The sequence below is a fragment of the Myotis yumanensis genome, unplaced genomic scaffold, assembly GCF_028538775.1.
Source record: "Myotis yumanensis isolate MYYU_CA2020_CCGP unplaced genomic scaffold, mMyoYum1.0.hap1 SCAF_2, whole genome shotgun sequence".
Classification (NCBI taxonomy): Eukaryota; Metazoa; Chordata; class Mammalia; order Chiroptera; family Vespertilionidae; genus Myotis; species Myotis yumanensis.
In genome coordinates, this window is record NW_027223753.1 from 214,565,118 (window position 1) to 214,588,628 (window position 23,511).

Genomic DNA, 23,511 nt, shown 5'->3' on the forward strand with positions numbered 1-23,511 from the left:
GTGTGGGTTAGCCTGTGGATTCCGGTCACACAGGAAGCAAGGCAGCGACTCTCACAGCTAAAAGCAAAACACAAGTTTACAGGCAGCCCTGCTTTCGCCCAAAATGCAAAACTTCTCTTTTCTGCCCTTCCCTGTAGCTTCCTGAGTGTGTGTGTGTGTGTGTGTGTGTGTGTGTGTCTGCTCTTCCCTGTAGCTTCCTGAGTGTGCATGTGTGTGTGTGTGCATGTGCGTGTGAGAGTGTGTGTTTGTGTGTGTGTGTGTGTGTGTGTGTGTAGGAGAGAACTATGATTTTATCTCTTCACTGAAAAGATGTCCATTTAGGAGCACTGAAACCACAGAATGTTTTTGGTATTAGAATAGTGTTTTCATCACAAAATGAAAACGCTTTCCCTTTTGTCGGCTCTAAAATACTGGGGAGTCAGGGGTCAGACTCTCACCAAAACATTTCCTTTCACTTTTCCCCCCTTTACAGTTTCGCTGACGCCGGTACCGTCTTTCCCAAGGGCCGGGGACCCCTGAGCCGGTGCCCAGCATCTTGCATGATGGCACCACGTCCCGCCTGCCCACAGCCGGTGCCAGGGCGGAGTTACTAGTGAATAAGCAGCAATGACACCCTCATCCAAACAGCCAGTGCTTCCAAACCACACACAGCAGCAGGCCCGCGGCCGCGCTCAGCAGCGACCCTGGTATAACAAGGGCCTGAGTCACGCTGCAGCCAGTCGCTGTCTTGCAAGGTCTCTGGGGCTGTTTTCTTGCACAGCCCGGGGGTGGGGGGCAGGTGGAGGGGAGGAAGGGCATGGCTCAGAAAGTGTAAAAAAAAAAAAAATTGACATCATGGAAGTCACGTGATTGGCAAGGACCAATGACGAGGCGCCGGGGAAAGGGGAACAGTTAAATTTGTCATTTGGGTTGTGTGAAAACTTCCCTGGGCCCCAACAACCACAGAACCACAAGTGGGGCGGCTGGCAGAGTCAGCGGGCGACGCGGGCGCAGTGGTCAGCGGCAGGAGGAATCACACAGCTGCAAACCACAGGGTTTCGCAGGGCGGCGAGCATCCCCAAGCCACAGCCGAGCACCGCTTTTTTTTTTAAATCTTTAACAATTTGAATATTTGTTTTGCAAAGGTACATTGTTCCTCGGGCTCGGGGAGCCCCAGAGGTGTCGAAGGGGGAAGAAAGGAAAGAGATGTGGGGAGCCGCGGCAGGGCTGAGGCGACAGCAATGACCTTTCGTGGTTTGCTCCCAAGGTGATCACCACCCTCGGACCCCGCCTGCCGAAGAGGGTGTGCGGAAGAGCAGCCATGGCCTCGGAGAGCCTGTTTGAGTCATTTCCTTCGTACCCGCAGTGCTTCATGCGCGGTGAGTACACGCCGGTCTTCTTACTCAGCTCCGCCTGCAGGGCTGTCACGCGGAGCCGAGGCCGTGGTGCCGTCGGTCTGGAGGGAGGAATGCAAACGCGGGCTTGTGGTTACAAGGCTATTGGGTTACCGGCTCCTGGACGGCAGCTCTGCAGAGACGTCTGAGCGAACAGGGAGGCCGTTGGCGCGCAGTCGGTGCCTGGGAACGTTGGCAAGCGGGGAGCTCAGGCTGCTCCTGGTGAAGGTCTGGAGGTGGCACAACTCCCAGGAGGCCCTCTGGGTTTTGTGTTGCTGTCCTTCACCCCGGTGGCAGGGGCTGAGCTATCTGGAACTCTGCGTGCTCCGTGGCCCGCACTCCAGCCTGCACAGCTGGCCGGGAGGGCTGAGCCAGTGCCGGGCAGGGGCCAGGGCAGGGGCCAGGGCAGGGGCAGAGCAGGGCAGGGCAGGCTCCCAGACATGCCCTGGCCCCGCCGGGGACCTCGGGGGCAGCGGCCGCTCTGGGCCGGGAGGCTGAGTGCAGCGGGGCACTCCCCGGGGTGAGAGCCGGCTGAGGTCGGCTGTGTGGTGCCTTGTGGTCTCGATGCGGAGGCAGCGGCGTCTTTCAGAGAGAGAGGAAGCCGACTGTCACGTACGGAGCCTCTCGCGAAGAGCATAAGGAGGTTTCCTCAGTTAAGCGTGTGGCACTTGGGTCATGAGATGGCAGGAGGCCTGCTAGTGTGGAAGCCCTGACTGTGTTCCTGCCCCGGCCTCGTGAAGGGGCAGAGCAGGGGAGGTGAGCTGTGAGGGTGTGAGTGTGTGTGCGTGTTTCTGCTCATCGGTGTCTCTTTGGTGGAGAAAGAGGACTGTACTGAGACCAACACAAACCAGGAAACTGTGTCCAAGGCTGGCAGTGTGCGGCAGGGCACCCACTGGGGCCAGCGCCCGCCCCGCGTGGCTGGCGGCTGGGCTGGCAGAGCCGGGGTGGGGCGGGTGGGTTTGGGGGAGTTCGCTATCTGGCTAGAACTCTGGCGCGCACCCCGGTGGTATCTGTGACTCATTGATTCATGCGGCCCAGGGAGCTGGAATGCGGAGGGCTCTAGCCACTTTGTCACAACACACGCTGTTGTGAATGCCACGGGGCTTTGTGGCTCTGGGTCCCTGAAATTCGAGCGCTGGGCGAAGGGGTGTGCGTGCACGTGTGTTGGGGGCGGGGGGAGCAGCTCAGGGGGAAGGAGAGGAAAGCAAGTCATTAACCGACTCAAAGCTTCAAACTAAAGGGTTTCCAGGCTCCTTTCCTGGCAGCTGCGGACGCTTGAGTGAAGTTGAATCACGCGCTGCGTGTGAGTCACAAACGCTGCTCGCTGCGGTGAGAAGCTGCGAACTGCCTCCCCCGACGCCCCTCCCCTCCCCCCCCCCCCACTCATTTCCTCTGGGTCTCAAATAAGCCCAGGAGGCACTATTTGCAGAGTAACCGTAATGAGACCCTCCTGCCTCCTTGCTCTCCCGCTCCGCGCGACAGTGGCTTCTCACTCCTTCAGCTGGGAAGGGGAATCGGAAACTGGAACATGGCACTGGCCGGAGGTTGGGTTTCGGTGTGGGGTGCCGCCTGCCTGTGCCCTTACCAGGCAGACAGGCCAGATAGCCAGGGACCCGGTGACCCACACAGACACCAGGAAAGAGAAGACGCTGCCCCTGACGCAGCCCCTCGGTCCTGGGGCCCGTGCACAGTCGCCTGCCCGCCCCGGCTGGGAGCCAGGGATGGTGAGCTCTCCAGGGGCAGGTCGGGGAGGGGGCCCTGGGACCCCCCACACAAAGCTCAGAAGGGCTCCTGAGGAAAGGGGTTTGCGTGGTCCTTCTCAGAAGAGGAATGCGGGCCTCGTAGTCTCTGGCTCGAGAATATGGTCTGGAGCAGTGATGGCGAACCTTTTGAGCTCGGCGTGTCAGCATTTTGAAAAACCCTAACTTAACTCTGGTGCCGTGTCACATATAGAAATTTTTTGATCTTTGCAACCATAGTAAAACAAAGACTTATATTTTTGATATTTATTTTATATATTTAAGTGCCATTTAACAAAGAAAAATCAACCAAAAAAATGAGTTCGCGTGTCATAGGTTCGCCATCACTGGTCTGGAGGGTCCATGTCAGAGATCCAGAGTGGACTCTCCGCGGGCAGTTTCCCTGTACATTCCTCAGGTGACGCACCGACATGGCGGCGGCTTCCATTGCCAGGTTAGCGCCCTCCCTTGGGCTGGAGAGGTGGCCCATGGCCTCGCGTGGGTGCCCTTTGGGTATTGCCTTAGCGCCCAAGGCCAGCACAGGCCCCACCCTCTACCTGGTTCTCACTCCAAGTCTGAGTCCTTAGCCCTGCGTCCCAGCCCGGCCGTCGGGGGGCCAGGCCTGTGCCCTTTCTCGCTGCCTGTAATGTGTAGCGTGTTCCCTCCCAGCTGGGGCCACGCGCCAGAGGGGAAACTCCGCAGTTCCCCCCGGGGGGGCACTCTCTTGGTCCATGCAGTTCTCACAGAAGGAAACCCATCCTCCCTTTTGGCGAGATACCCACATGGCAACTGGGGAGAAAGAGAGGCACGGGCCCCGCAAAACATCGCTCCCTTCTCCGGGCGGGTCCGGGCGGCCGGCGTGAGGGACACGTGTGGTCTGGCACAGGGCACAGCACACACCACACACCACACGGCACACACTCACTGGCCGCAACCAGGACAGGCCAAACCAAAACTCCCAGGAATCAGCCCGCATGAAATTCTCACAGGACCCCCACTCTGCTCCCCCTGCCAGGTGCGCCATGGCGCCCCAAAGACCGCAGGGGTGTGCAGGGGGGTAGAGAGGAAAGCAGCCACACTGCGCGCTTTTGCACAAAGCCTCAGGTAGCCCACGGCTTAGAAGTGGCTTAGTGGTCTGTGCGAAACCTGCATGCCACCTGTCTCAGTTCCTAGAACCACGTCCCCCGCGCAGCTCAGAGGGCCGCCGTCTCCCCGAGGCGGCTCAGCAGGACGGATGCCTCCGGGAGGGGGGGTGACGGCTTCCCTGAAAGACCCGTGCGCCCCTGTTTCCAGAAACACATTCACAAAGGCAGGCTGGCTCCGGAGGACGCGAAGGCCCAGGCGGGCGTGGATGCCCGGGCTGCGCGGGGTGGAGTCCATAGTATTTTCTACCCACTGAACACAGGCCGCAGGCGGCGGCTTCAGCAGCAGGAACGTGTTGGCTCATGATTCCGGAGGCCGGGCGTCTCCGGAAGAGCCGGACAGGGGGCCCTGGTTACAGTGAGGCTCGGAGGCCTGAGAGCGGGGCTCCCTCGGAGGCCTCTCCCCTCGGCATGGAGGTGGCCTCTCCCCCCTCTACCCCTGCCCCCCGTTCGCTCCCCCTGGCCTTCCCTCCGAGTCTGGGTCCTACTCTCTTCTCAGAAGGACACCTGTCATGTTGGACCAGGGCCCACACTATTTAATCGTAATGACCTCCGTGAAAACCCAGAGAAGGCCACATTCTGAAACACTAGGAGCTAGGAGACTCCACGTGGGAATTTAGGGGCACACCCAGGTCAGTCCACAGGGGCTGGCTCAGCAAGGCCCCTCCCCCTCCACCTCCCCCGGGCCTCCCCTGGGCTCCTTTCTGGGTGCTGGGTGCTGGGTGCGGAGGAGTCAGCCCCGCCCCCGTGCCAGATGGAGCCCTGCGTTCTGAAACTGCCCACAGGATCTCAAACTGCGGGGAGGGTGTGAAACATCTATCTGAACTCACATCTGCCATGCCGCACCTTCACATACGCAGGAGCCTTTGAAAATGACAAAGCAGTTTAGAAACGCTTAGATCCTAACAGCGACACTGGCCCCCAAAGAGGCCACCCCGGGTGCCACTTCCTCCGGAAGACAGTCCCTGCCCAGCAGAGCCCTCCCAGGATGCACTGTGCCCGGGGCGGGGAGAGGGCGGCGGCTGCAGGAGGCCTGGCACCTGCTCCCACGTCCAGGGCAGCACAGGGGCAGCGGGGGCAGCAGCTGGCCCCAGAGAGGCTTGGGGAGCACATGAGTCACCGAGGCCCCTCTGTCCTCAAGAACAGTCTGAGACGTGTGCCCCGAAAAGGCCTGCCTGTGGCTGAGAAGGAGAGGGTGGGCAGGGGAGGGTCCGGCCGCTGGCCTTGCAGAGACTTGCACAGGGAGCCAGGGCTGGGCCAGGGTCCATCAGAGCGGGGAGCACGGGTTTCGTAAGAGCAGCCACGACTGGCGAAGGGCTGGCAGGCGGCCGCCCGGGGCCAGCAGCCGTCAGCGTGGGGAGGCCTTCTCTCTCTCACCGCTTCTGACTTTAGTCACAGAGCACAGAGCAACTTCCCTCGGGCCTCAGTTTCCCCGTTTGCAGGACCTGGCGTTAAAGTAGCTGCCCGGACAACAGAATAGCCTGTGGGTGTAAGTGCCCCGCACAGTCGTGAAAATGGGGCAGTGAGTCTTCGCTGTGGCTGTGGTGGTCGCTGCCTAAGAGGGCGCCGGGCAAACGCTGCCCTGCAGGGCCCCGGGGAGGCCCCTGGACAAGAAGACACAGGCCGGGCAGGCGATGGTGTGGAGGCCCCTGGACAGGGGAACACGGGCCAGCAGGCGATGGTGTGGAGGCTCCTGGACAGGGGGACATGGGTGAGCAGGCGATGGTGTGGAGGCTCCTGGACAGGGGAACACGGGCCGGCAGGCGATGGTGTGGAGGCCCCTGGACAGGGGGACATGGGTCAGCAGGCGATGGTGTGGAGGCCCCTGGACAGGGGGACATGGGTCAGCAGGCGATGGTGTGGAGGCTCCTGGACAGGGGGACATGGGTCAGCAAGCGATGGTGTGGAGGCCACTGGACAAGGGGACACAGGCCGGCAGGCGATGGTGTGGAGGTGACACCAGAGGAGAGGAGGGCGGTCCTGGGGTGCGGGGGGACAGCCCAGGCAAAGGTAGAGCAGCAGGGACCTGGCGGGTACGGGAGGTAGTGAGTTACCCGCCCACCGATGGCTCTTTCCACCTCGTGTCGCCCTTGCTGTCCTCGTAAGTGTCCGTGAAGAAGCCAGAAAGAGAGGCCCCTGTGACTCAGCCAGTCCAGCGTTCACATGTGGGGGCTCCCAGGGGCACGTCGCACAGAAACCGTCACAGACGTGCCCATCGAGGCGTGTGCGGCTCTCTTCCCCGAAGGCCCTTCGTGGTGGACGTGCCATCGCGCCCGTCGAGCAGCGTGCAGGTTCTCAGGGCTCCGGGAACAGCCGGTCTCCGTGCTTCTTGCGCCGTCTCAGACCTTAGGGGCCGGGGCTGCTGGGTGGGAGGGCAGGCTCCTCGGTCACTGCCTGTGACCAGATGAGTCATTCGTCTTCGTGTCTTGTCTACAGATGCGCTTGCCCGGGGGACGGGTCCTGCTCCAGGACCGCCTCAGGCAGGTGCCCTGACACACCGTGCGTCCTTGGTCCAACCCCAGGCAACACTGGCTCCCGGGCGCCCCGCCCTGCTCGGCGGGGCCCCATCCCTAGTTACCCTTTTGCTGAGTTAAATAAGCCGCAGGCGACGTGTCCTTCCTGGCCTGGTTCCTGGGCACAGAGCGCACTCGCTAAGAGCCTACAGCCCCTGAACGGGATCGGGAAGGTGCTGGAGGAGGACACTGGGGGAGAGGACCTAGGGGGGAGGACACGGTGGAAGGGGACCCTGAGCACAAGACTGTCCGGACCTCGCGCTGCTGTGCGGTGCTGGAAGCATGCGTGGACAGGTGTGCGGGGTGCCAGACGTCCCTCTGTTGGACGGACATGCTCCCACGCTCTGTCCCTTTCGAATCTCTCCCCCACCCCCTCGCCCTGGCAACACTCAATGATGCTGGAGAGGGAAGGCAGCCGAGGGGGAGAAAGAGGCCATGCAGCCGAAAGATGCGCTTTTGATGGAGTTGTGCAGAGCAGGAAGCGCTGGGGGTTGGTCAGAGGGATTGTTTGGTGCACAGACAGGAGAGTCTGGCCACGGTGGCCTACGCGGTGGGCACAGGTCTGTGTGCGGGGCAGGCGGGTCTGGGTGAGCAGTGCAGCTGGTATGGGGGGCACACGGCTCCAGGGTGGCTCCAGGGGGCTGTGCCTGTGGCGAGGTGGCCTGCGGCTCAGCTCTGGCCGCCAGGAAGGGGACGGGAGGCCTCGGTGCTGCTCCTGAGGGGACCCTGTCACCGGACAGGGGACAGGACCCCTCTCTGCAGCCTCCCCGTGCCGTGTCTGCCAGGCCTGAGCCATGGCACAGGGCCACTGGCAGGAGGTGGCGTGGAGGGAGCGGAGGAAGGAGGTGGGAATGGACCTGCAGCATCTGTGCCCGCGAAGCCCGCCCCTCGGACCCGCGTCCCGGGTTGTTCCTCTCATCCGTGTTGTGCGTTAGCCATGCTGTGACAGCACACGCAGCAGCCCCGAGGTCCTTCAACCCTGCCTGGAAGTCGTGGTGGGAGCTGGAGTGGGAGGGGGACATTTATTCTTGATTTACTGAAAGCGGCGGGAGACGGGACGGGGCGGGGACCTGCCCTCAAGGTCACACCTTATTCGGGGTCAAAGCCCAGGTTCAGTTTGATGCTTTCATGGGAGGAAGAAAAGCGGCCGCATCAGCAGGAGTGTCGCTTACAGACGTGCACCTGGCCGTGGGCTCCCGTCTCTCAGAAACTAGCAATTGTTTCCTTTCTCTTCTTCCTCACCCTTCAATTCTCAACACCTCCTGGCCCCACACCTTGAAGCTGTGTTTAAGGAGAATCCTTTCCAAAGTTTCTGGAACCACACTTTCCGTCCAGTGGCCTCCGTGGATTTACCTGGAACTGTCTTATCTCGGGTACAAACCCGGCAATCAGATGGGGCCCTCTCTCCGCGAGATGAAACGCTCCCAGGCCTTGCATTTCTGCGAGTTACCCATGATTTCTGCTTCGTAATTACTGGCCCCACCAACTTTCTGAGTCCGGATGCCAGTCTCTCTCCCTGAGAGGCAAGGCCTCGTGAAAAAGAGAAGAAAAAAACCCAACCAGTTACTGTGTTTTTCTCTGGAAGAAGAAAGAGTGCAAAATGTTCACCTTGCTTTGCGGCAACATCGGTGTTCACGGAGAGAACCGTGGATTTTGTAGGTGACCCCGACTCCCAGTTCGTGATCCTGTGTGTCTATTTTTTTAAATTTATTTTAAATATATTTTTATTGATTTCAGAGAGGAAGGGAGAGGGAGGGAGAGATAGAAACATCCATGATGAGAGAGCATAATGGATCGGCTGCCTTCTGCACGCCCCCTACCAGGACCCGAGCCTACAACTCAGGCATGTGCCCTGACCAGGAATCGAACCTGGGACCCTTCAGTCCGCAGGCTGATGCTCTATCCACTGAGCCAAACCGGCTAGGCCCTGTGTTCTACTTTTAGATGAACCTCTTCTGAACCTGTGAGCTCCCCCAGAAATGGTAGGGGCCCAGCGGGGCAGACGGAAATCTCAGACGGCCGGTGGGCTTGTTCAGCAGCCAGGGCTGATGCTCCTCTGTGTCCATGGCCATGCGGGGGCCACTGGTCCGACAGCAAGGACGCACCTTGTCAGGACTTCAAGCACATGGGAGAGAGAGAGACGCCCCGGGACCCTCTGCAGGCTCTGCCCCGTCCTCGTGGCCGTCAGCGTTGCCTCCGGTCTTTCCAATGTCCTCGTGCAGGAAGCCTAGGGCCCTAAAAGGAGCCTTCCGGGTGCTCGGCTGGAGTTTGGGGTGTGATATGAGCCATGAATCCAGCTCAGCCTGGGAGAACCCTCAAAGCTCTCCCGCTCCTGAGAATGTGTAGGTTTCAGACTTTCCTTCTGTTGATCCTAAAGAAAGATCTGGAAAACGCTGCAGCAGTCAGCTTCCAGACGGGGCTGTGTTATCAGCGCACACAGCGGCCAGGACGGTGAGCCGGCTGAATGCGACCCCCGGGCCCCGGCCGCCTGGGTGAGGGTTGGAAGGGCGGTGGCTCCCTCCTCAGTGTAGGAGCGTTTTCTGCTTCTAAGCCAAGCCATGCTGAATGCCCAGGCTCCACGCTTCTCATTTGCGATCGGCACAGAAATGCCCCAAAGGCCTGAGGTTCCCTGGGAGGCACAGGTGGGGGCTCTTTGTGACCCGGCTTCTGTGTGCCCTTGAGCTCCGGCACCGGCCCCTCGTGCCTCCACCTGCAGCTGCCTCGGCATCCGCTCGCCAGCAGTTGCAGCGCACGCAGCTAACCCGCCGTGACAGCCCGTCACTATACCATCTGGAAGCGCGTCAGGTCCACAGCCCGGCGAGGGTCCGGGACCACAGGCAGGGAAGCCGCCTCTACAGCCTCAGCAGGGTTATTCCCTCTCGCCTCCGCCTTCCAGGGGCTGGTGTGTGGCACGGCAGGAGAGGCCGGGGGGACACGCCATAGGGGCTGACGGGCGGAACAGCCCCCCTCCCCGCCACTGTATCATTGACCCAGTGGGTGTGAAGATCAGAGGCGATGACTCAGTCCTCGGGGAGAGGGACAATGATTAAACCGCCTTAAACAAATAGCAGCGCTGTGAGGGGTGTGCTCGCAGACAGGAGGACCGGTGCCGACAATGGGCAGTCTGTCCACCTGCCCATCACCCTACACATTCCTTCGCATTCACACAGAAAAACCCTGCCTCCCCTAGGCTTCCCCCGAGGTTGTGTTCCAAACAAAGGGGTGATTGAGGCGGGTGATTCTCTTTAAATAACAAATGAGCTAGGGGACGTTGTCCCATGTCATGCTGTTATCCGTGTGGGTGTGTCTTCTATATATAGTGACATTTGTAGTTTTATATGGTGTGGGTGGCATTTGAAACCATGTAATTTTATGAAGATGTATATTATATTATACTCGTGGCCCAGTGCACGGATTCGTGCACATTGAAAGGAAATTAATTAGAAGCAAGATTCATGCAGTAATTATGTTACTGCAAAAAATTACACGTCAAAATAGTATATATAATATAGTATTATAAAATCAAAACACACGTGTGATTGGCGCCAGCGAGGGCTTTATATGTATTGTGCATGCACGAGTCAACGTTTATTTTTAAAATGCCAGTGCGAGTCATATGTACTGGCCGGTCAGACGGTTGGACGGTCAGACGGATGGACGGACGGCTGGTCACTTAGCCTTTTATATATATAGTTATATATGATTTTTCTGCGGGTTTTGCCTGGAGTGATCAGGGCACCAGAGATGTCCCCTTGTCCAAGGTCCCACAGCTGGGCAGCACCAGAATCAGAACCAGAAACTGGGTCAGCTCCACTCCTGCCCCCTGGGTTGGCAGACACTGACTCAGGTGGCTGATGCCGCTTGGGCGGCTAAATAACTAGCAGATGCCTCTTGTGACTCCTCTAGTTTCCTTGCCCTGGTCAGACTGCACAGGCCTCACAGGCACACTCTTCCTCTGAGGCCACGCCCTCCCTGGAGTCCCAGGCTCAGGCGGCCTTGGGGGAGGCAGTGGCCGCCAGGAGGGCCCCACCCCCGCACTCTCGGGTCTGTCTCCCCTCAGCCCGGTTGCTCTCACCGGACCCAGCAGGGCCCGCCACACCCGCAGGCGACTTCATGGTTAACCAGGTTGGCTTTGGGGAGCATCTTCAGGGAAATCTGAGCGACCAACTGGAAGAGCAGCAGATGCGCTTGTTCACGCGAAAGGTGCCGAGGCGGCTCGGCCACGGGCTCAGCTGCGGCCTCAGAGGGGCCGTCCACACTGGCCCTGGCCTGACTCTGGAGGCGCCCACGGCCTCCGGTCCCCACCGTCTGTGTCGTCCCTCCCTCCACAGCAGAGATGTCCCCTGAGGGGACCCTCACCAGCTCCAGAGTAGCCACAGGGGACCCTCCTGAGGCCTATGGTGCCGACGCTGGCAGGACGCTGGCTGGGGGTGGGGAGAGCCATTGCCAAGCCTTTCCTCCCAGCCCCTGGTCTGAGCCCTCAGAGGGGAGAGGAGGCTGAGGCTACGCGCATCTCCCCAAAAGGCCTGGGTGAGGCTGTCAGGCCAGGTAAGGCTGAGCCCGCACTGGCATGGCCTGGAGAGGCAGCGCCTCCTTAAGCCTCCTGTCCCGGCACCCCACTTGCCCCATCCTGGTCCCGTCTGGGACCCACAAACAGAGGGGCTCGCAGATGATCCCACACTGATCAGGGCTTCACACCCACATCCACCCTCAGGGAGTCCCCAAGAGCCAGCACTGAGACCCCCTGACCCCAGCCACCCTCAGGGCATCCCCAAGAGCCAGCACTGAGACCCCTGACCCCAGCTACCCTCAGGGTGTCCCCAGGAGCCAGCACTGTGACCCCCTGGCCCTAGCCACCCTCAGGGCATCCCCATTATCACAGAAAGTTCCTTCCCTTTCTCCTTGGGCTGCACATGGCAAAAGGCACAGTCATTCATTACATTCCCCCCAAAGCCAGCTCACAGCCCTTGGGTCCCTACTCACAGCTGGGGCTCCCCGTCACAGCCAGGGGCTCCCCCTCATAGCCAGGGAGCCCCCCTCACAGCCAGCGGTCCCCACTCACAGCCAGGGTGTCCCTCTCATAGCCAGGGGATCCCGCTCAGGGAGAAGGCAAGGAGCCCCCAGCCTCTCATGCTGCTGAGCAAGCATCCTAATGGGAACAGATTAAAAGGCGCTGAACTGATCATGCTCCCAATAGAATAGTAATGAATGAACCGCTCCTTTGGGAGGTGATGGGGGGCCCGGGTGAGCTGCTTTCCTCACTCAGAGGCGGGTCCCACAGGGAGGGAAATGCTGTGGTGGGCTCGAGGTGATATTTTGGGAATCCTTGTGACTCAAAACACCCTTTTCATGCTTAGGGTCCAGCCTGTCATTGTCATTTCCACAGGAGCAGGGAGCGGTGTTTCAATCCCCTCATCTCTCTACTCCACGTTTCAATAAGGGCCACACAGCCTGAAGGAGCAGAGGTTTGAGGGGAGCCCTTGGTGCCCATCCCCACAGACAGGCCTGGACCACATGGTCGTCTGGGCCCTTTGAGGGGCTCTTGACCAAGTCAACCCCAAACGAGGGGGAGGGAGGCGCGGCCAGGCTCAGCGGCGTCAGGAGCACTCGCTGTTGTTTGAAGGATCCTGGTTGGCAGTAAAATTGGGCGAGGACTGAGTTACTTGGTTGCTCATAAATAATAAGAAGGATGGCGAACATTGACCAAGTGCTAACTGTGCCTCAGGCATGTCGTCTCCATTATCTCTCATCGCCAAAAGCCTTAGGAGGCCCGGCTGGCATGGCTCAGGGTTTGAGCATCGACCTATGAACCAGGAGGTCAGGGTTCAATTCTTGGTCAGGGCACATGCCTGGGTTACAGACTCGATCCCCAGTGTAGGGTGTGCAGGAGGCAGCCAATCAATGATTCTCTCTCGTCATTGATGTTTCTATCTCCCTCTCCCTCTCCCTTCCTCTCTGAAATCAATACATATATCTATAATAATAAAAGTATAATATGCTAATTAGACCAGATGGCCAAATGACCTTCTGGACAACATTCTGGACTACCTTCCAGACAAAGCTGGGGCTACAAGGGCTGAGCCCCTTGCACGAATTTCGTGCACCGGGCCTCCAGTATGTGTGTGTGTGTGTGTGTGTGTGTGTGTATTTAAAAAGCCTTATGAAAAGCACAGCTCAATCCACACTCAATAAAAGTAAGAAAGGAACAAAGATGAGTTAAGAAAGCAACCCAGGCCCACAGCTTGTCGCAGGCAGAACCCAGCAAGAGTCCCGATTCCGTCCCTGGCACAGCGGCCGGGGCAGTGGGGGCGGCGGTGGGCTCGGCCCATGTGGCCAGCTCTGCCCCACCTGCCAGTTGCCCTGGGCAGACCGCCTCCCCTCCCAGGCCTCCCCTCCTCCTCGGCACAGGTGCTATGAGAATGCTCGCCTCCCGGATCACCGTGAGGTCCAGGTTAGGACACGAGATGTTGCCTGACACCCGGTAATCTGCTGGTTGATGTCACCCGTTGTCATTGCCTCTTCCTTCCACCTGATCCGCCTTTTCTCGTGAGCGACTATTCTGGAAGTTTCCATGTCCTCTTGCACGCCACTGCAAACCAGGTCTGAAAGTGAGCCCATTGTCACTCGCGTGACCACACCTGGGCATGTATGCATCCTTGTGGATTAGATCCTGTGCTGTGGGCAGCAGGTGGCAGTGGGTGAAATGTGGGGTCTCACTCTGGTGCATGTGTCCTTGCACAGTGATGTCCAATCCCTGTGACGTGGCAGGGCCGGGGCCTGGGATCCTTCACTGCTGATGTTCTACGTGAAGGCGTCCTGCAGGCTGAGAACTTGCCCCCCAGTAACTCTCCGCAGCATTTCCCAGCCTCGGCTGTTGACCTGGGGGACTGGGTCATCCTGTGGAGGGGACTGTCCCGTGTGTTCTAGGACATGTAGCAGCATCCCGTCTACACCTCCAGGTCCCAGCAGCACCACCTCCCCAAACATGTCCCCTCGGGGGACACGTCACCCCTGTTTGAGAACCGCTATTCCAGAGACCTTAGGAGCCAAGGCGCTAATGTTGGTCCCCTTTCTTCATGGCCGAGGGAATAAAGAGCTGGCGATGTTGACCCTCTTCCTGCTTGCATCTCTCACACCTGGCTTGACCTCTGCTGTCACCCCAGTCCCTCAGTAGTGGTCTGAGGTGTCCACAAAAACGACAATCCGTGAGCAGGGGCCTTGGGACTGGGACAATCAGCCACTAGCCCCATAGTGAAGAGCGGCAAAGAAAAGGCATCCACGATGCGTCTGCTGAGGGCAAACCAGGAAGAACTGATGCCCGGGGGTTACTTCCTGGAGGAAACCAGCCTGTGGACTTGACCTTCGTCGTTTTTCTAGGGCAAGGGAGGGAAAATGAGGCCCCCCTGGGACAACGCCTGCAGGTCGCTTTGGTGAATGTACCCACTGGTCACAATTCAGAAGAAAGCAGTGGGTCCCTAGAGAGTGACGAGCAAGCACTGCTGGGATGTCAGGTTTTATTGAACAAGCACCCTTATGTAGCATTCACCATGGGCGGGGCCCTGTTGATGTGCCTTATAGATAGGAACTCGTGTCATCGTTGTCACCTGTAAGTGGGGACAATTGGTCTCCTCGTTTTACACATGGGTGGCTTGGGAACAGAGTGGCCAAGAGGCTCGTCCACTATCACACCGCGGGCAGTGCCAGGGCTGAATTCATCGCTAGCCCGGCTTTGCAGCTTGAGGGCTTAGCCACAAAACCGTACACACTCTCAAGAGATGGTCTTCTAGAGAGGGTGTGACCTGGGCACTCATGTCCTTTGGAATAAATTCTAAGCAAGTTCTTAGTCTCTAATGACAGGTGTTGTGGGAAGTAGGACCATGACTTGATGATGGTAGAGCCCTCAGCTCCTTGGAGACGGTGTTAGAGAACACGGTGCCCTTATTCTGACCTGGCCAAGCCTGTTTGAATAGCTCCTCCCTTTTATGGTGGGGCTGTCAGCATGGCTCTGAGGAAGATTCTTGAAATCTAGAAGAGAGGGAATAAAGAAAAACCAGATAGTGATAGATTCAAGGGCCTGCAGAGAATTGAGGAGTTAATGAAAAATGTGGGCCATCTACATGCTATCTTCAAATCCCCTCTGGGAGGGTGCTTCTCCGTGCTCTGCACAATTGCCATGGCTCCCAGGATGTCTGGCAGCCGGGTCATTACAGTTACCCAGTGGGGCTGTTGTTCAGTGGTGGGGAGTCACTATGCCGGCTCTAAGGGCTGGGACAGGTACCTGCATGGGGTAGTGGGGGAGCAGAAAGCAGGCCACCCCAGAGCCCCTTCACAGACATGGATGGGCACAGTGTTCGCTCCCTGAGCAGCAGGGACCAGAGGGATACTCTGGTGACCAAGTCTTCCAGGATGCCCATAGGGAGCTCATGCAAAAAGCCACGTTCTAGTTCTGGATCATTTATTCAGTTCATATATCAACTTAGCACTTAAGAAGATGTAATTCAGGGTTTTCTGTGTATAAGTGTATTCTCCCAGAGACTGAATTCTTTGAGAGACATGTTCATGTCTCATTTTTCTCTTCATTCACAATACCTGGCAGGGTATGAGCACTCAACAAACGTTGGATGAATGGATGATGGTTGGATGGATGGATGTTTGGATATATGGATGGATGGATGGATGGATGGATGATGGATGGTTGGATGGATGGATGTATGGATGTTTGGATGGATTGATGGATGGATTGATGGATGATGGATGGTTGGTTGGATGGATGGATGGATGGATGTTTGGATGGATGGATGGAGGATGGATGAATGGATATATGGATGGTTGGATGGATGGATGTTTGGATGGATGGATGTTTGGATGGATGGGTGGATGGATGGTTGGATGGAGGATGGATGGATGGATGTTGGATGGATGGATGGATGATGGATGGTTGGATGGAGGATGAATGGATGGATGTTTGGATGGATGTTTGGATGGATGGATGGATGGATGGATGGTTGGATGGATGGTTGGATGGATGGATGTTTGGATGGATGGATGGATGGATGGATGGATGGATGGATGAATGGATGATGGATGGATAGATGGATGGATGGATGGATGGATGATGGATGGTTGGATGGACAAGTGAATAGGTAGAAGCATGGAGCTCCAGCAGCCTTGTGCTTGCTACTGAGGTAGAAATCCCAGTGGTTATCAACAGAAGAGGGCACAGTGGTCTCTCCACCCACAGAACCACGGCAGGGATCAAGTAACCCGACTTGGTTCTCCCTTAGCTCCTGTGCTCAGCTAAGAACAGGAAGAAGTGTGTGGGGATATTAGGGCAAAGAGGAGCAGGAGGCACATGGCTGGTTCCACTTCTGTCCAAAGAGTGTCGGGCTGCAAATCCTGTGGGTGCCCCTTGTGGGAGGCGGGGCACGTATGCAAGAAGCATGTGAGAAACACACAGTCAAAGGGCTCCTTCCTGTTCCTGAGATGGTCGGTTTGTGCTTAAAGTACATGCCTGTGTGGAAAAATAAACATCTGTGACTGAGCGCTCACAGTCACAGGCCTGACAGGGACGTCCATGCGGTTTCCCACACCGTTGCCTCCAAGATGTCAAACAAAGAACAGCAAGGAGGTCCTCTGTCCCCTGTGTTCCCTCACAGAGGCCCTTTCTAGTGGGAAAACCTCACCTTTACTTCCTGTTCCAAAAGGAAATTCGTGGAGAAACAGAAGAGTTTTGGTAAATAACTTACAGTGGACGCGTCATTAATTTCTCAGTCTTGCTTGTCTCGATGAAGTCTCTCAGGACGCTGAGTGGGCATGTGGCCTGTCCCACCCAATGTCCAGCCCACTGTGCCCGGTGCCCTCTCCATTTGTGCCCAGCGTTCTATACCTCTCAGATGAGGGGCACAGTCTCTTCAGTGGCCTGCTGGGCAGGCGATGTTGCATATGTGTGCTCCCGGCCCATCCTGAGACCGTCAGCATCTGTGGGACAACGGTAGAGCCTGATGTTCTAACCACCCCCGATCACTCCCTCCAAAGCCCCTGTGCCCCTGAGTCCCCCTCAGCCAGGCCTGGGCCTCGGTCGCCTGAAAGCACCCACCTTGCCCACAGGCAGAGAAGGCAGGCTTCATATTCTCTCCATAGAGGTAGGTCCTTTGTCCCAGTAAAGGCCTCCTTATCTGTGCAAACTTCATACTTTTTCTTAGGATTTGGTCTCTTCATCCCGTGGTCTGCTTAGTCAGCCTCCTTTTTCATTTACTTACCTCATATGTGGGGACTTCTTGCTGGTGTAGACCTTTCCCGTGACCTTGGCCATCTTCTTCTCCATACTTATCACCTTCTAATCGCATAACTCGGTGTTCTTGCCTGGAAGGACGGGGTGAGAGGTGAGGGGGTAACTTTGCCCACCGGGCACCTTGGCAAGGTCTAGAGACATCTTTGGTTGTCTGTGGGAGGGGGTAGGAAAGGTGCCCTGCTTCTAGGGGCGGAGGCCAAGGAAGCTACTGAACACCCTCCGGTGCAGGGACAGCAAAGAGGCGTCGGGGCCACCATGTGGGTAGAGACGAGGCTGAGAAATCCACACCTGGGGCCCTGGCTGCAGAGGCGTGTTGCTGCCCTCTCTTCCCTCTTGGTGGTTTACTTTCTGGGAAATGCAACCCTCCCCATCCCTGACGCGGGAAGTCACTGGGCCTGTGTTCGGAGCAGGCACCTGCCGGGGTAGGGGAGACCCTGGGAGGTCTTGGAAATCACGCTGGTGGTGGCCGCGGTGGCCCCGGGGCCCCTTCGAGCCCGTCACGGCCCAGTGTCTATTGCAGGCACTTGCTCTTACAGAAGAGGCCCTCACCTCTGCACTCCGTGGAGGGCGATGGTGCTGTCCCCTTAAGCAGATGGCGTGAAGCCTATAGTAAGGGCTTTGAGAATCAGAGGAAAAGGAAGAGGCGGTTAGAGGACAAGGGAACCAGCACAGAAAGGCCAGGCTGCAGGGAGCATTGGGAGACACCAGCTCGGAGGCTGGAGAGAGGAGATACGGGGAAGGAATCCTGGGAGCAGAGTCGGGGCCACTGAGCTGGTGAGGAGGTGACCCCCACGGGGACATGCCTGAAGCCCAAGAAGGAAGGCGTGCCCACAGAGGACAGAAGCTTCCCTTAAGAGAGAAGCTAGGGCCCTGCCACTGTGGCTCAGTGGTTGAGCGTTGACCCGAGAACCAAGAGGTCGCTGGTTCGATTCCAGGTCAGAGCACATGCCCAGGTTGCGGGCTTGATCCCCAGTGAGGGGCGTGCAGGAGGCAGCCGATCAATGATTCTCTTTCATTGATATTTCTGTCTCTCTATCCCTCTCCCTTCTTCTCTCTCTAAAAATCAATAAAAACGTTAACAAAAAAAGAGAGAGAAGCTGAGAGTTGGGGGCAGCAGGTGAGCCAGTGGGCATCTGGTTGGACGGCAGTGAAAGGGGCTGAAGCAAGGAATAGCCTGAAACACCCGGAAGCTTTCTCCAGGAAACACCCCTGAGCTGAGCGGCAGGAAACCCCGTGTTACGAGCACCTCCTGTGTGCCAGGTCCTCCCCGGCTCTCCATACATCACCCCACTCACCCCTGCCAGTGCCTTATGAGGTGACATTGTTACGCTGACCTTGAAAGTGAAACCATGGGGGCTCCAAGTGTCAACAGCAAAAACAAGAACTCTGAAGCTGAGCGTGAGAACCCAGGTCGCATGGCCCACAGTCCTGGCTGTGTGGGGATTAAAACCCGGCGCCGTTGACAGCCTCCCGCTAAATCGTTACGCATGCCCCTGCTTTTAACCTGCGTCTGTATGCACCGAAGCGGCCTCCAGCTTCAGCTTGGAGGTGGGCGTCAGGGTTGACCACCAGGGCAAGGAGCAGGCGGGGAGGGCAGAGCGGTGGGGGGGAGGGGCCATCGAGAGCTCCATCCTCGGGGGAAGGGAGTGAAAAGCCGACCTATGCCTTTGGGGTCACAGATCTGAGTGCCTAGATTGCACGCGGAATGGAGCATGTGTCCAACAAAACGAATTCCTTCCCCCCGTCAGACAGCAGACAGATGAGCCGGGTCCGTACGCACCTTCCCACTTCCTCTGAGTCTTGCACAAGCTTCTCAGCAGATCCTCAGCCCTCTCACCCCACGCCGTTGCCCGCCCAGCGCCTTCGGATCCTAGAGCCCCAGTGTGGCTGGTCACCCGGGAGCCATGCCTGCGGGGACCCAGCCGTAAGTGAATGCCTGGCTGGCGTGCACCGGGCCCTGGAACACAGAGATCAGTGGCAGGACCCGCCCTCGGGGAGCTGACCTCAGTGGGAAGGAGGCAAGGCTCACAGATGAGGACCCGCCGGTGCACAAAAGGAGAATTGAAAAGTGAAATGCGGGAGCCATCCCGGACCCAGACAGGGGCCGACAGCACGGGAAGCGGTGGTCTCAGGAGGGCTCAGGGGGAGGAGCCCTTCCATTCAGGCTGGGAAAACACAGGAGATGCCTGAGCCAGGCAACCAGCGGGCTGGGGGCTGGGGCTGGGGGCTGGGGGCGGGGTGCTCCTGGGCAGGAAGAGGGCACCTCCGCTCCTGAGGGAGCCGCGACGTGGAAGCTGGACCTGGGAAGCCGCCGCAGGAAGGCCGGACTGAAGGTGAGGCAGACAGGTCCTCACCGTGGCGGCCACGACAAGCCCCGGAGCCTGTGCTAAAATGCAGGCCCCAGGTCTTGAAGACGGCGAGAGGCCGGGGCCACGACTGCGCCCTCCTGGCCTCGACCTCCATCGTCCTTTGCGAATTGTTCTGCGGCGGAAGGCTGGCTGGCTGGGGTGAAGCCAAAAGGAAACCTTCACGAAACGCCAGGGTGAGGCGAAGGTTAGCAGAACCATTACTCTGGCCGCCGCCCCTCCTCGGCGGGACCTGGACGGCGGAGGCCTTGCGTCCTCTCGAGACTCACCCACAGGCTGTGCGCTTCCCAGGCCAGGCTGTCAGACCACAGCTCAGACCTGCTGCTAATCGTGGGGCTCGGACACCCCTGGGGTCCAGGCTGGGCCACGCGCACCGGAGGTCAGTCTGAGGTCACGCTGGGCCTCGAACCCTCAAATCCAGGCTCCGCATCCTGCACGGCGTGGGCGGGAACTCGGATCTCGAGGTGCACGTGTTCAGCAGGAGACACCCTGACCGGCTTGGGGGTTCTGAGTGTTTTGTGTTTCGCAATCTCACCCCTCCCCCACCCTCTCCGGGCTCAGAACCTGAGTCCCTGGAGGTGAGCCCAGTTGGGATATTTAAACCCCTTAGCTTCTGACCTTGCCTGCCCTCGGGAGCATGAGGGGTTTCCTTTTCTGTGAGCGAGGTGGCCAGTGCAGAACGGCGCCCCGGGAATACACCGCTGGGGAGATGCCGCTCCCATTGGGGTTCGCTGGGATGTGGAACCCTCTGCCTGTGGCTTGTAGCCTCGACGAGAGCTCTCAACAGGAAGTTGATGGATGCCTGGCCGGTGTGGCTCAGTGGGTTGAGCGTCGACCTATGAACCAGGAGGTCGCAGTTCGATTCCAGGTCAGGGCACATGTGGGCTCGATGCCCAGTGTGGGGCGTGCAGGAGGACGCCAATCCACGGTTCTCTCTCATCATTGATGTTTATCTCTCTCTCCCTCTCCCTTCGTCTCTGAAATCAATAAAAATATTTTTTTTAAAAAAGAGAAATTTGTGGAGAACGGTCAGACAGGGGTCTCCCACAGCCTTGCCCTCAAAGTGTGGCTTGGGGCAGCAGCTGCACGACCCTGGACCTTGTAGGCGTGCGGAGCCTCGGGCCCAGCCCACAGCTGGGACATTTTCACAGGAACCTTGGGCGTTTGCCCGCTTATTAAAGTTTGGGGCTCATCGTCCTCAGTATGCACCCTGCCCCCACGATGTGGGCCCGTCTGCCAGGAGGCTTGTGGAGATGGGGCGATGGACTCAGTTGGCTGCAGGGGTGAGTGGGGGCCCCGCCTCGCCCTCCTGCCTCCTGCCCCTCTTGCTGCGTTCCCAGCGGCCGCACCTGCAGGCTGGTTGCTTTTCTGGAAAGCCTCTAGCAACACCTCCTCAAGAGCCCCCTCCCCCGCTGCCGCTGGGGTGGGGCTCACTACCTCTTTTCTCTCTAAGAGCCGGGATGCTGACAGCCGCAGATGGAGGCATCCTGTTTGTCGAAAAATAAACCGGCAGTTGAAGCCGGGTTGCGAGAGCGAGAAAACCACAGGCCTGCGCGCCGCTGATAACACGCGGGCGGCAGCTTTTGCAGAAGTTCCGTCGTCGCTGCAGCGCCTGCTCCTGGCCCTCGCCACCGCCTCCTTTCCTGTCTCTGCAGCCTGCCCCCCCATCCCCCCCCCCCCCCCCCCGGTTCTGGCTGTTGCTTTCTGCGTGCACCTCTCCTTCAGTTGCTTCACCCCTTTTTTTTTCTAAAGGATCCCCTCGCTGCCCGCCTGGAGGGGCGGACTGAGGACTCCTCCCCGGCAGATACACGAGGGTACGGGGCTGAAATTACAGCCGTCGTGAAAATGACACAGTTTTAAGAGAAGCCGAAATTGCTTTTCTCTTCTGCAGTACGGAATGCTTTGACTTGGATTTAAAAAAATAACAAGAAAGGGAGAAAGAAAGGAAGAGAGAGAGAGAGAGAGAGAGAGAGAAAGAGCGAGCAATCCAGCTGAGACCTGTCATGCGCAGATCTTGTGTGAAAGGCACCCGAGCCCCGGCATCCAGCTCGCGTTCTGTCCTGGAGCGAGCTGACCTGGCCCGGTTCCATGCGGTGAGGAGCTCATCACCAGCCTTCCCCTTTTGGGGGATATTAAAAGCTCTTTCCCCATCTGCCTGTTATCAGATAAGCAAAGCAGATGAGAAGTCCGTGGGTAACCACAGGTGCAACCACAGTATTAGCTGGAAACCAAGCGACTTGACCTCCGAGGCAAAGGCTGTAATTGAGAATTAACCTGAAATTCATTTCACACAAGCTGTGGAACACCATGTTCTCAAATAAGAGCAGAAAAAGAACAACCGGAGAGGAAGGGAGAGAGAGAGAGAGAGAGAGAGAGAGAGAGAGAGAGAGAGAGAGAGAGAACATCTGTAGCCACAGAAAATGGACCCCATTGGGGTTGATGAGAGCCCACGGGGAGGGACCAGACCCGGATCCGGTCTTGCTGGGGCCTCTTAGCTGCCCGGCCTAAAGCTCTCGTCCTGCACTTTCATGTTTGCTTCTCTGATTCTTCTTTGTCCACAAACATGGGACTGACAGAGACCACGTGCATTCCTGTCTCCCTGTTAGAGGCATGGTTACCCGGGGCGAATAGAAGCGACCTTAGGGCTAAGGGTTTCCAGGGAGCCATGGGTTTCAAACTCGCTGGCTCTCCCGTCAGCAGTTCCTCGGGGAGCATCGCTCCTCGCCCTCCTTACCTGCGAGCCCTTTCCTTTCTCCTGCATCTCACACACAGCCGCTCGCTGAGCTGCCCTGTCCTCCTGGTTGAACTGCTTGGCGCTGGATCCCAGTAAAGGGAGTCCCGTGCCTTGGGGCTAATCCAGGTACAGACTTTGATGACGAAGAGGCCACCGTTATCATGAAATAAAGGAGTGGATGGTAATGCCTTGGGGAATGGGAGAGGGAGACCGGGCCCCCTGAGCCAGGTATGACGGTCAAGGGGTCAGTCTAACCTGGACGTCGCTGTCGCTTGAGGCTGTTGTCGGCCCGGGAGGCTGGGGGAGGGAGGACGCTGGCCATGAAGGGCCTTGAACGTGTTTAGGAGGAACTTTCTTTCCTGGGCAGTGACCCAAATCGAGGCATCATTATTTTCATTATTTACTTTGCAGACCTCATTGAAATGTCCTTAATGGACCTCTTCCTCATTTAAGCATTATCATAAACAAATGAATAAAGAGGTGATGACAGGAAAACCGTAGCCTGGCTTGTAACGCTGTGTTCTGGGTTCACACGTCTGTGATTGCGGTGGCCTGCAGAGCCGCCCGCCGCAGGCCGCTCAGCAGCCCAGCCGCTCCCTGACTGCTTTCGGCGTTTGGGGGCCGCTCTTTGGAAGCGACTCCCTGACTTGGCGGTCACGCCTCCTTCCTGCCGGGGACAGGTATCGCCAGCTTCATCAACCTTCTCCTAGATCCCTCCCTCTAGGTCTCAGGGGGCTTCTGGATGTTTCTAAAATCGAACCCATTGCCGGCGTTCCAGATGCCGTGAGCATTCCGGGGAATATGTGCTCCGTTCTTCTCTTTCAAAAAGGAATCCCAGCCGGAGGCTGAGAGTGTCAGCGCCACTGATACAGCAGGAAGCGGCAGGCGCCCCCGTGGAAGGGAGCAACGCGATCGGCCTGTAGCAGCTACAGGGGGTGGAAGAAGTCCGCTGCAGCCCACAGCCGCACGTGGCTCAAAAGGCAACGAAAGAGCGGCCAGCCTGGCACGCTCGCGTAATAGCTTTAGCGTAAGTCAGAGTGCCGCCGAGTGGGAATGTAACTACACAACTGACCCTCGCGGTTTGAAGCGTTATAAGAATAAGACGCAGAGTGAACTCAGGTTCTGGGAAGTCTTTGGGGAGCGCCGTGGCCAGCTTTGCGCAGACCTGCCCCCCTGATGCGCAGCAGGCAGAGGAAGACCCTGTGGCCGGCAGGTGCTGGCCCGGCTGCTGGAACAGGGTCCCGGTCCCGAGGGTCCGAGCGAGGAGCGGGCTCCCTCTCCAGAAGTGGGGTAGGGCAGTGTGCAGCCTCACGTTCACAGGGAACTGGCCCCCTCCACCCTATGGGCTCCGCC

General features: G+C 58.2%; 1 protein-coding gene across 2 annotated transcripts in view; it reads left to right on the plus strand.

Annotated features, from left to right (window-relative positions):
* Positions 1-942: 942 nt before the first annotated feature.
* Positions 943-23,511, plus strand: part of RUNX1 (RUNX family transcription factor 1) — a 189,400-nt gene continuing 166,831 nt past the window's right edge. For both annotated transcript variants that reach the window (XM_070407231.1, XM_070407232.1), the window contains exons 1-2: positions 943-1,124; positions 1,247-1,358. In XM_070407231.1, coding sequence (XP_070263332.1) covers positions 1,301-1,358 — 58 coding nt within the window. In that variant the 5' untranslated portion in view covers positions 943-1,124; positions 1,247-1,300. The remainder of the gene's footprint in view (positions 1,125-1,246; positions 1,359-23,511) is intronic.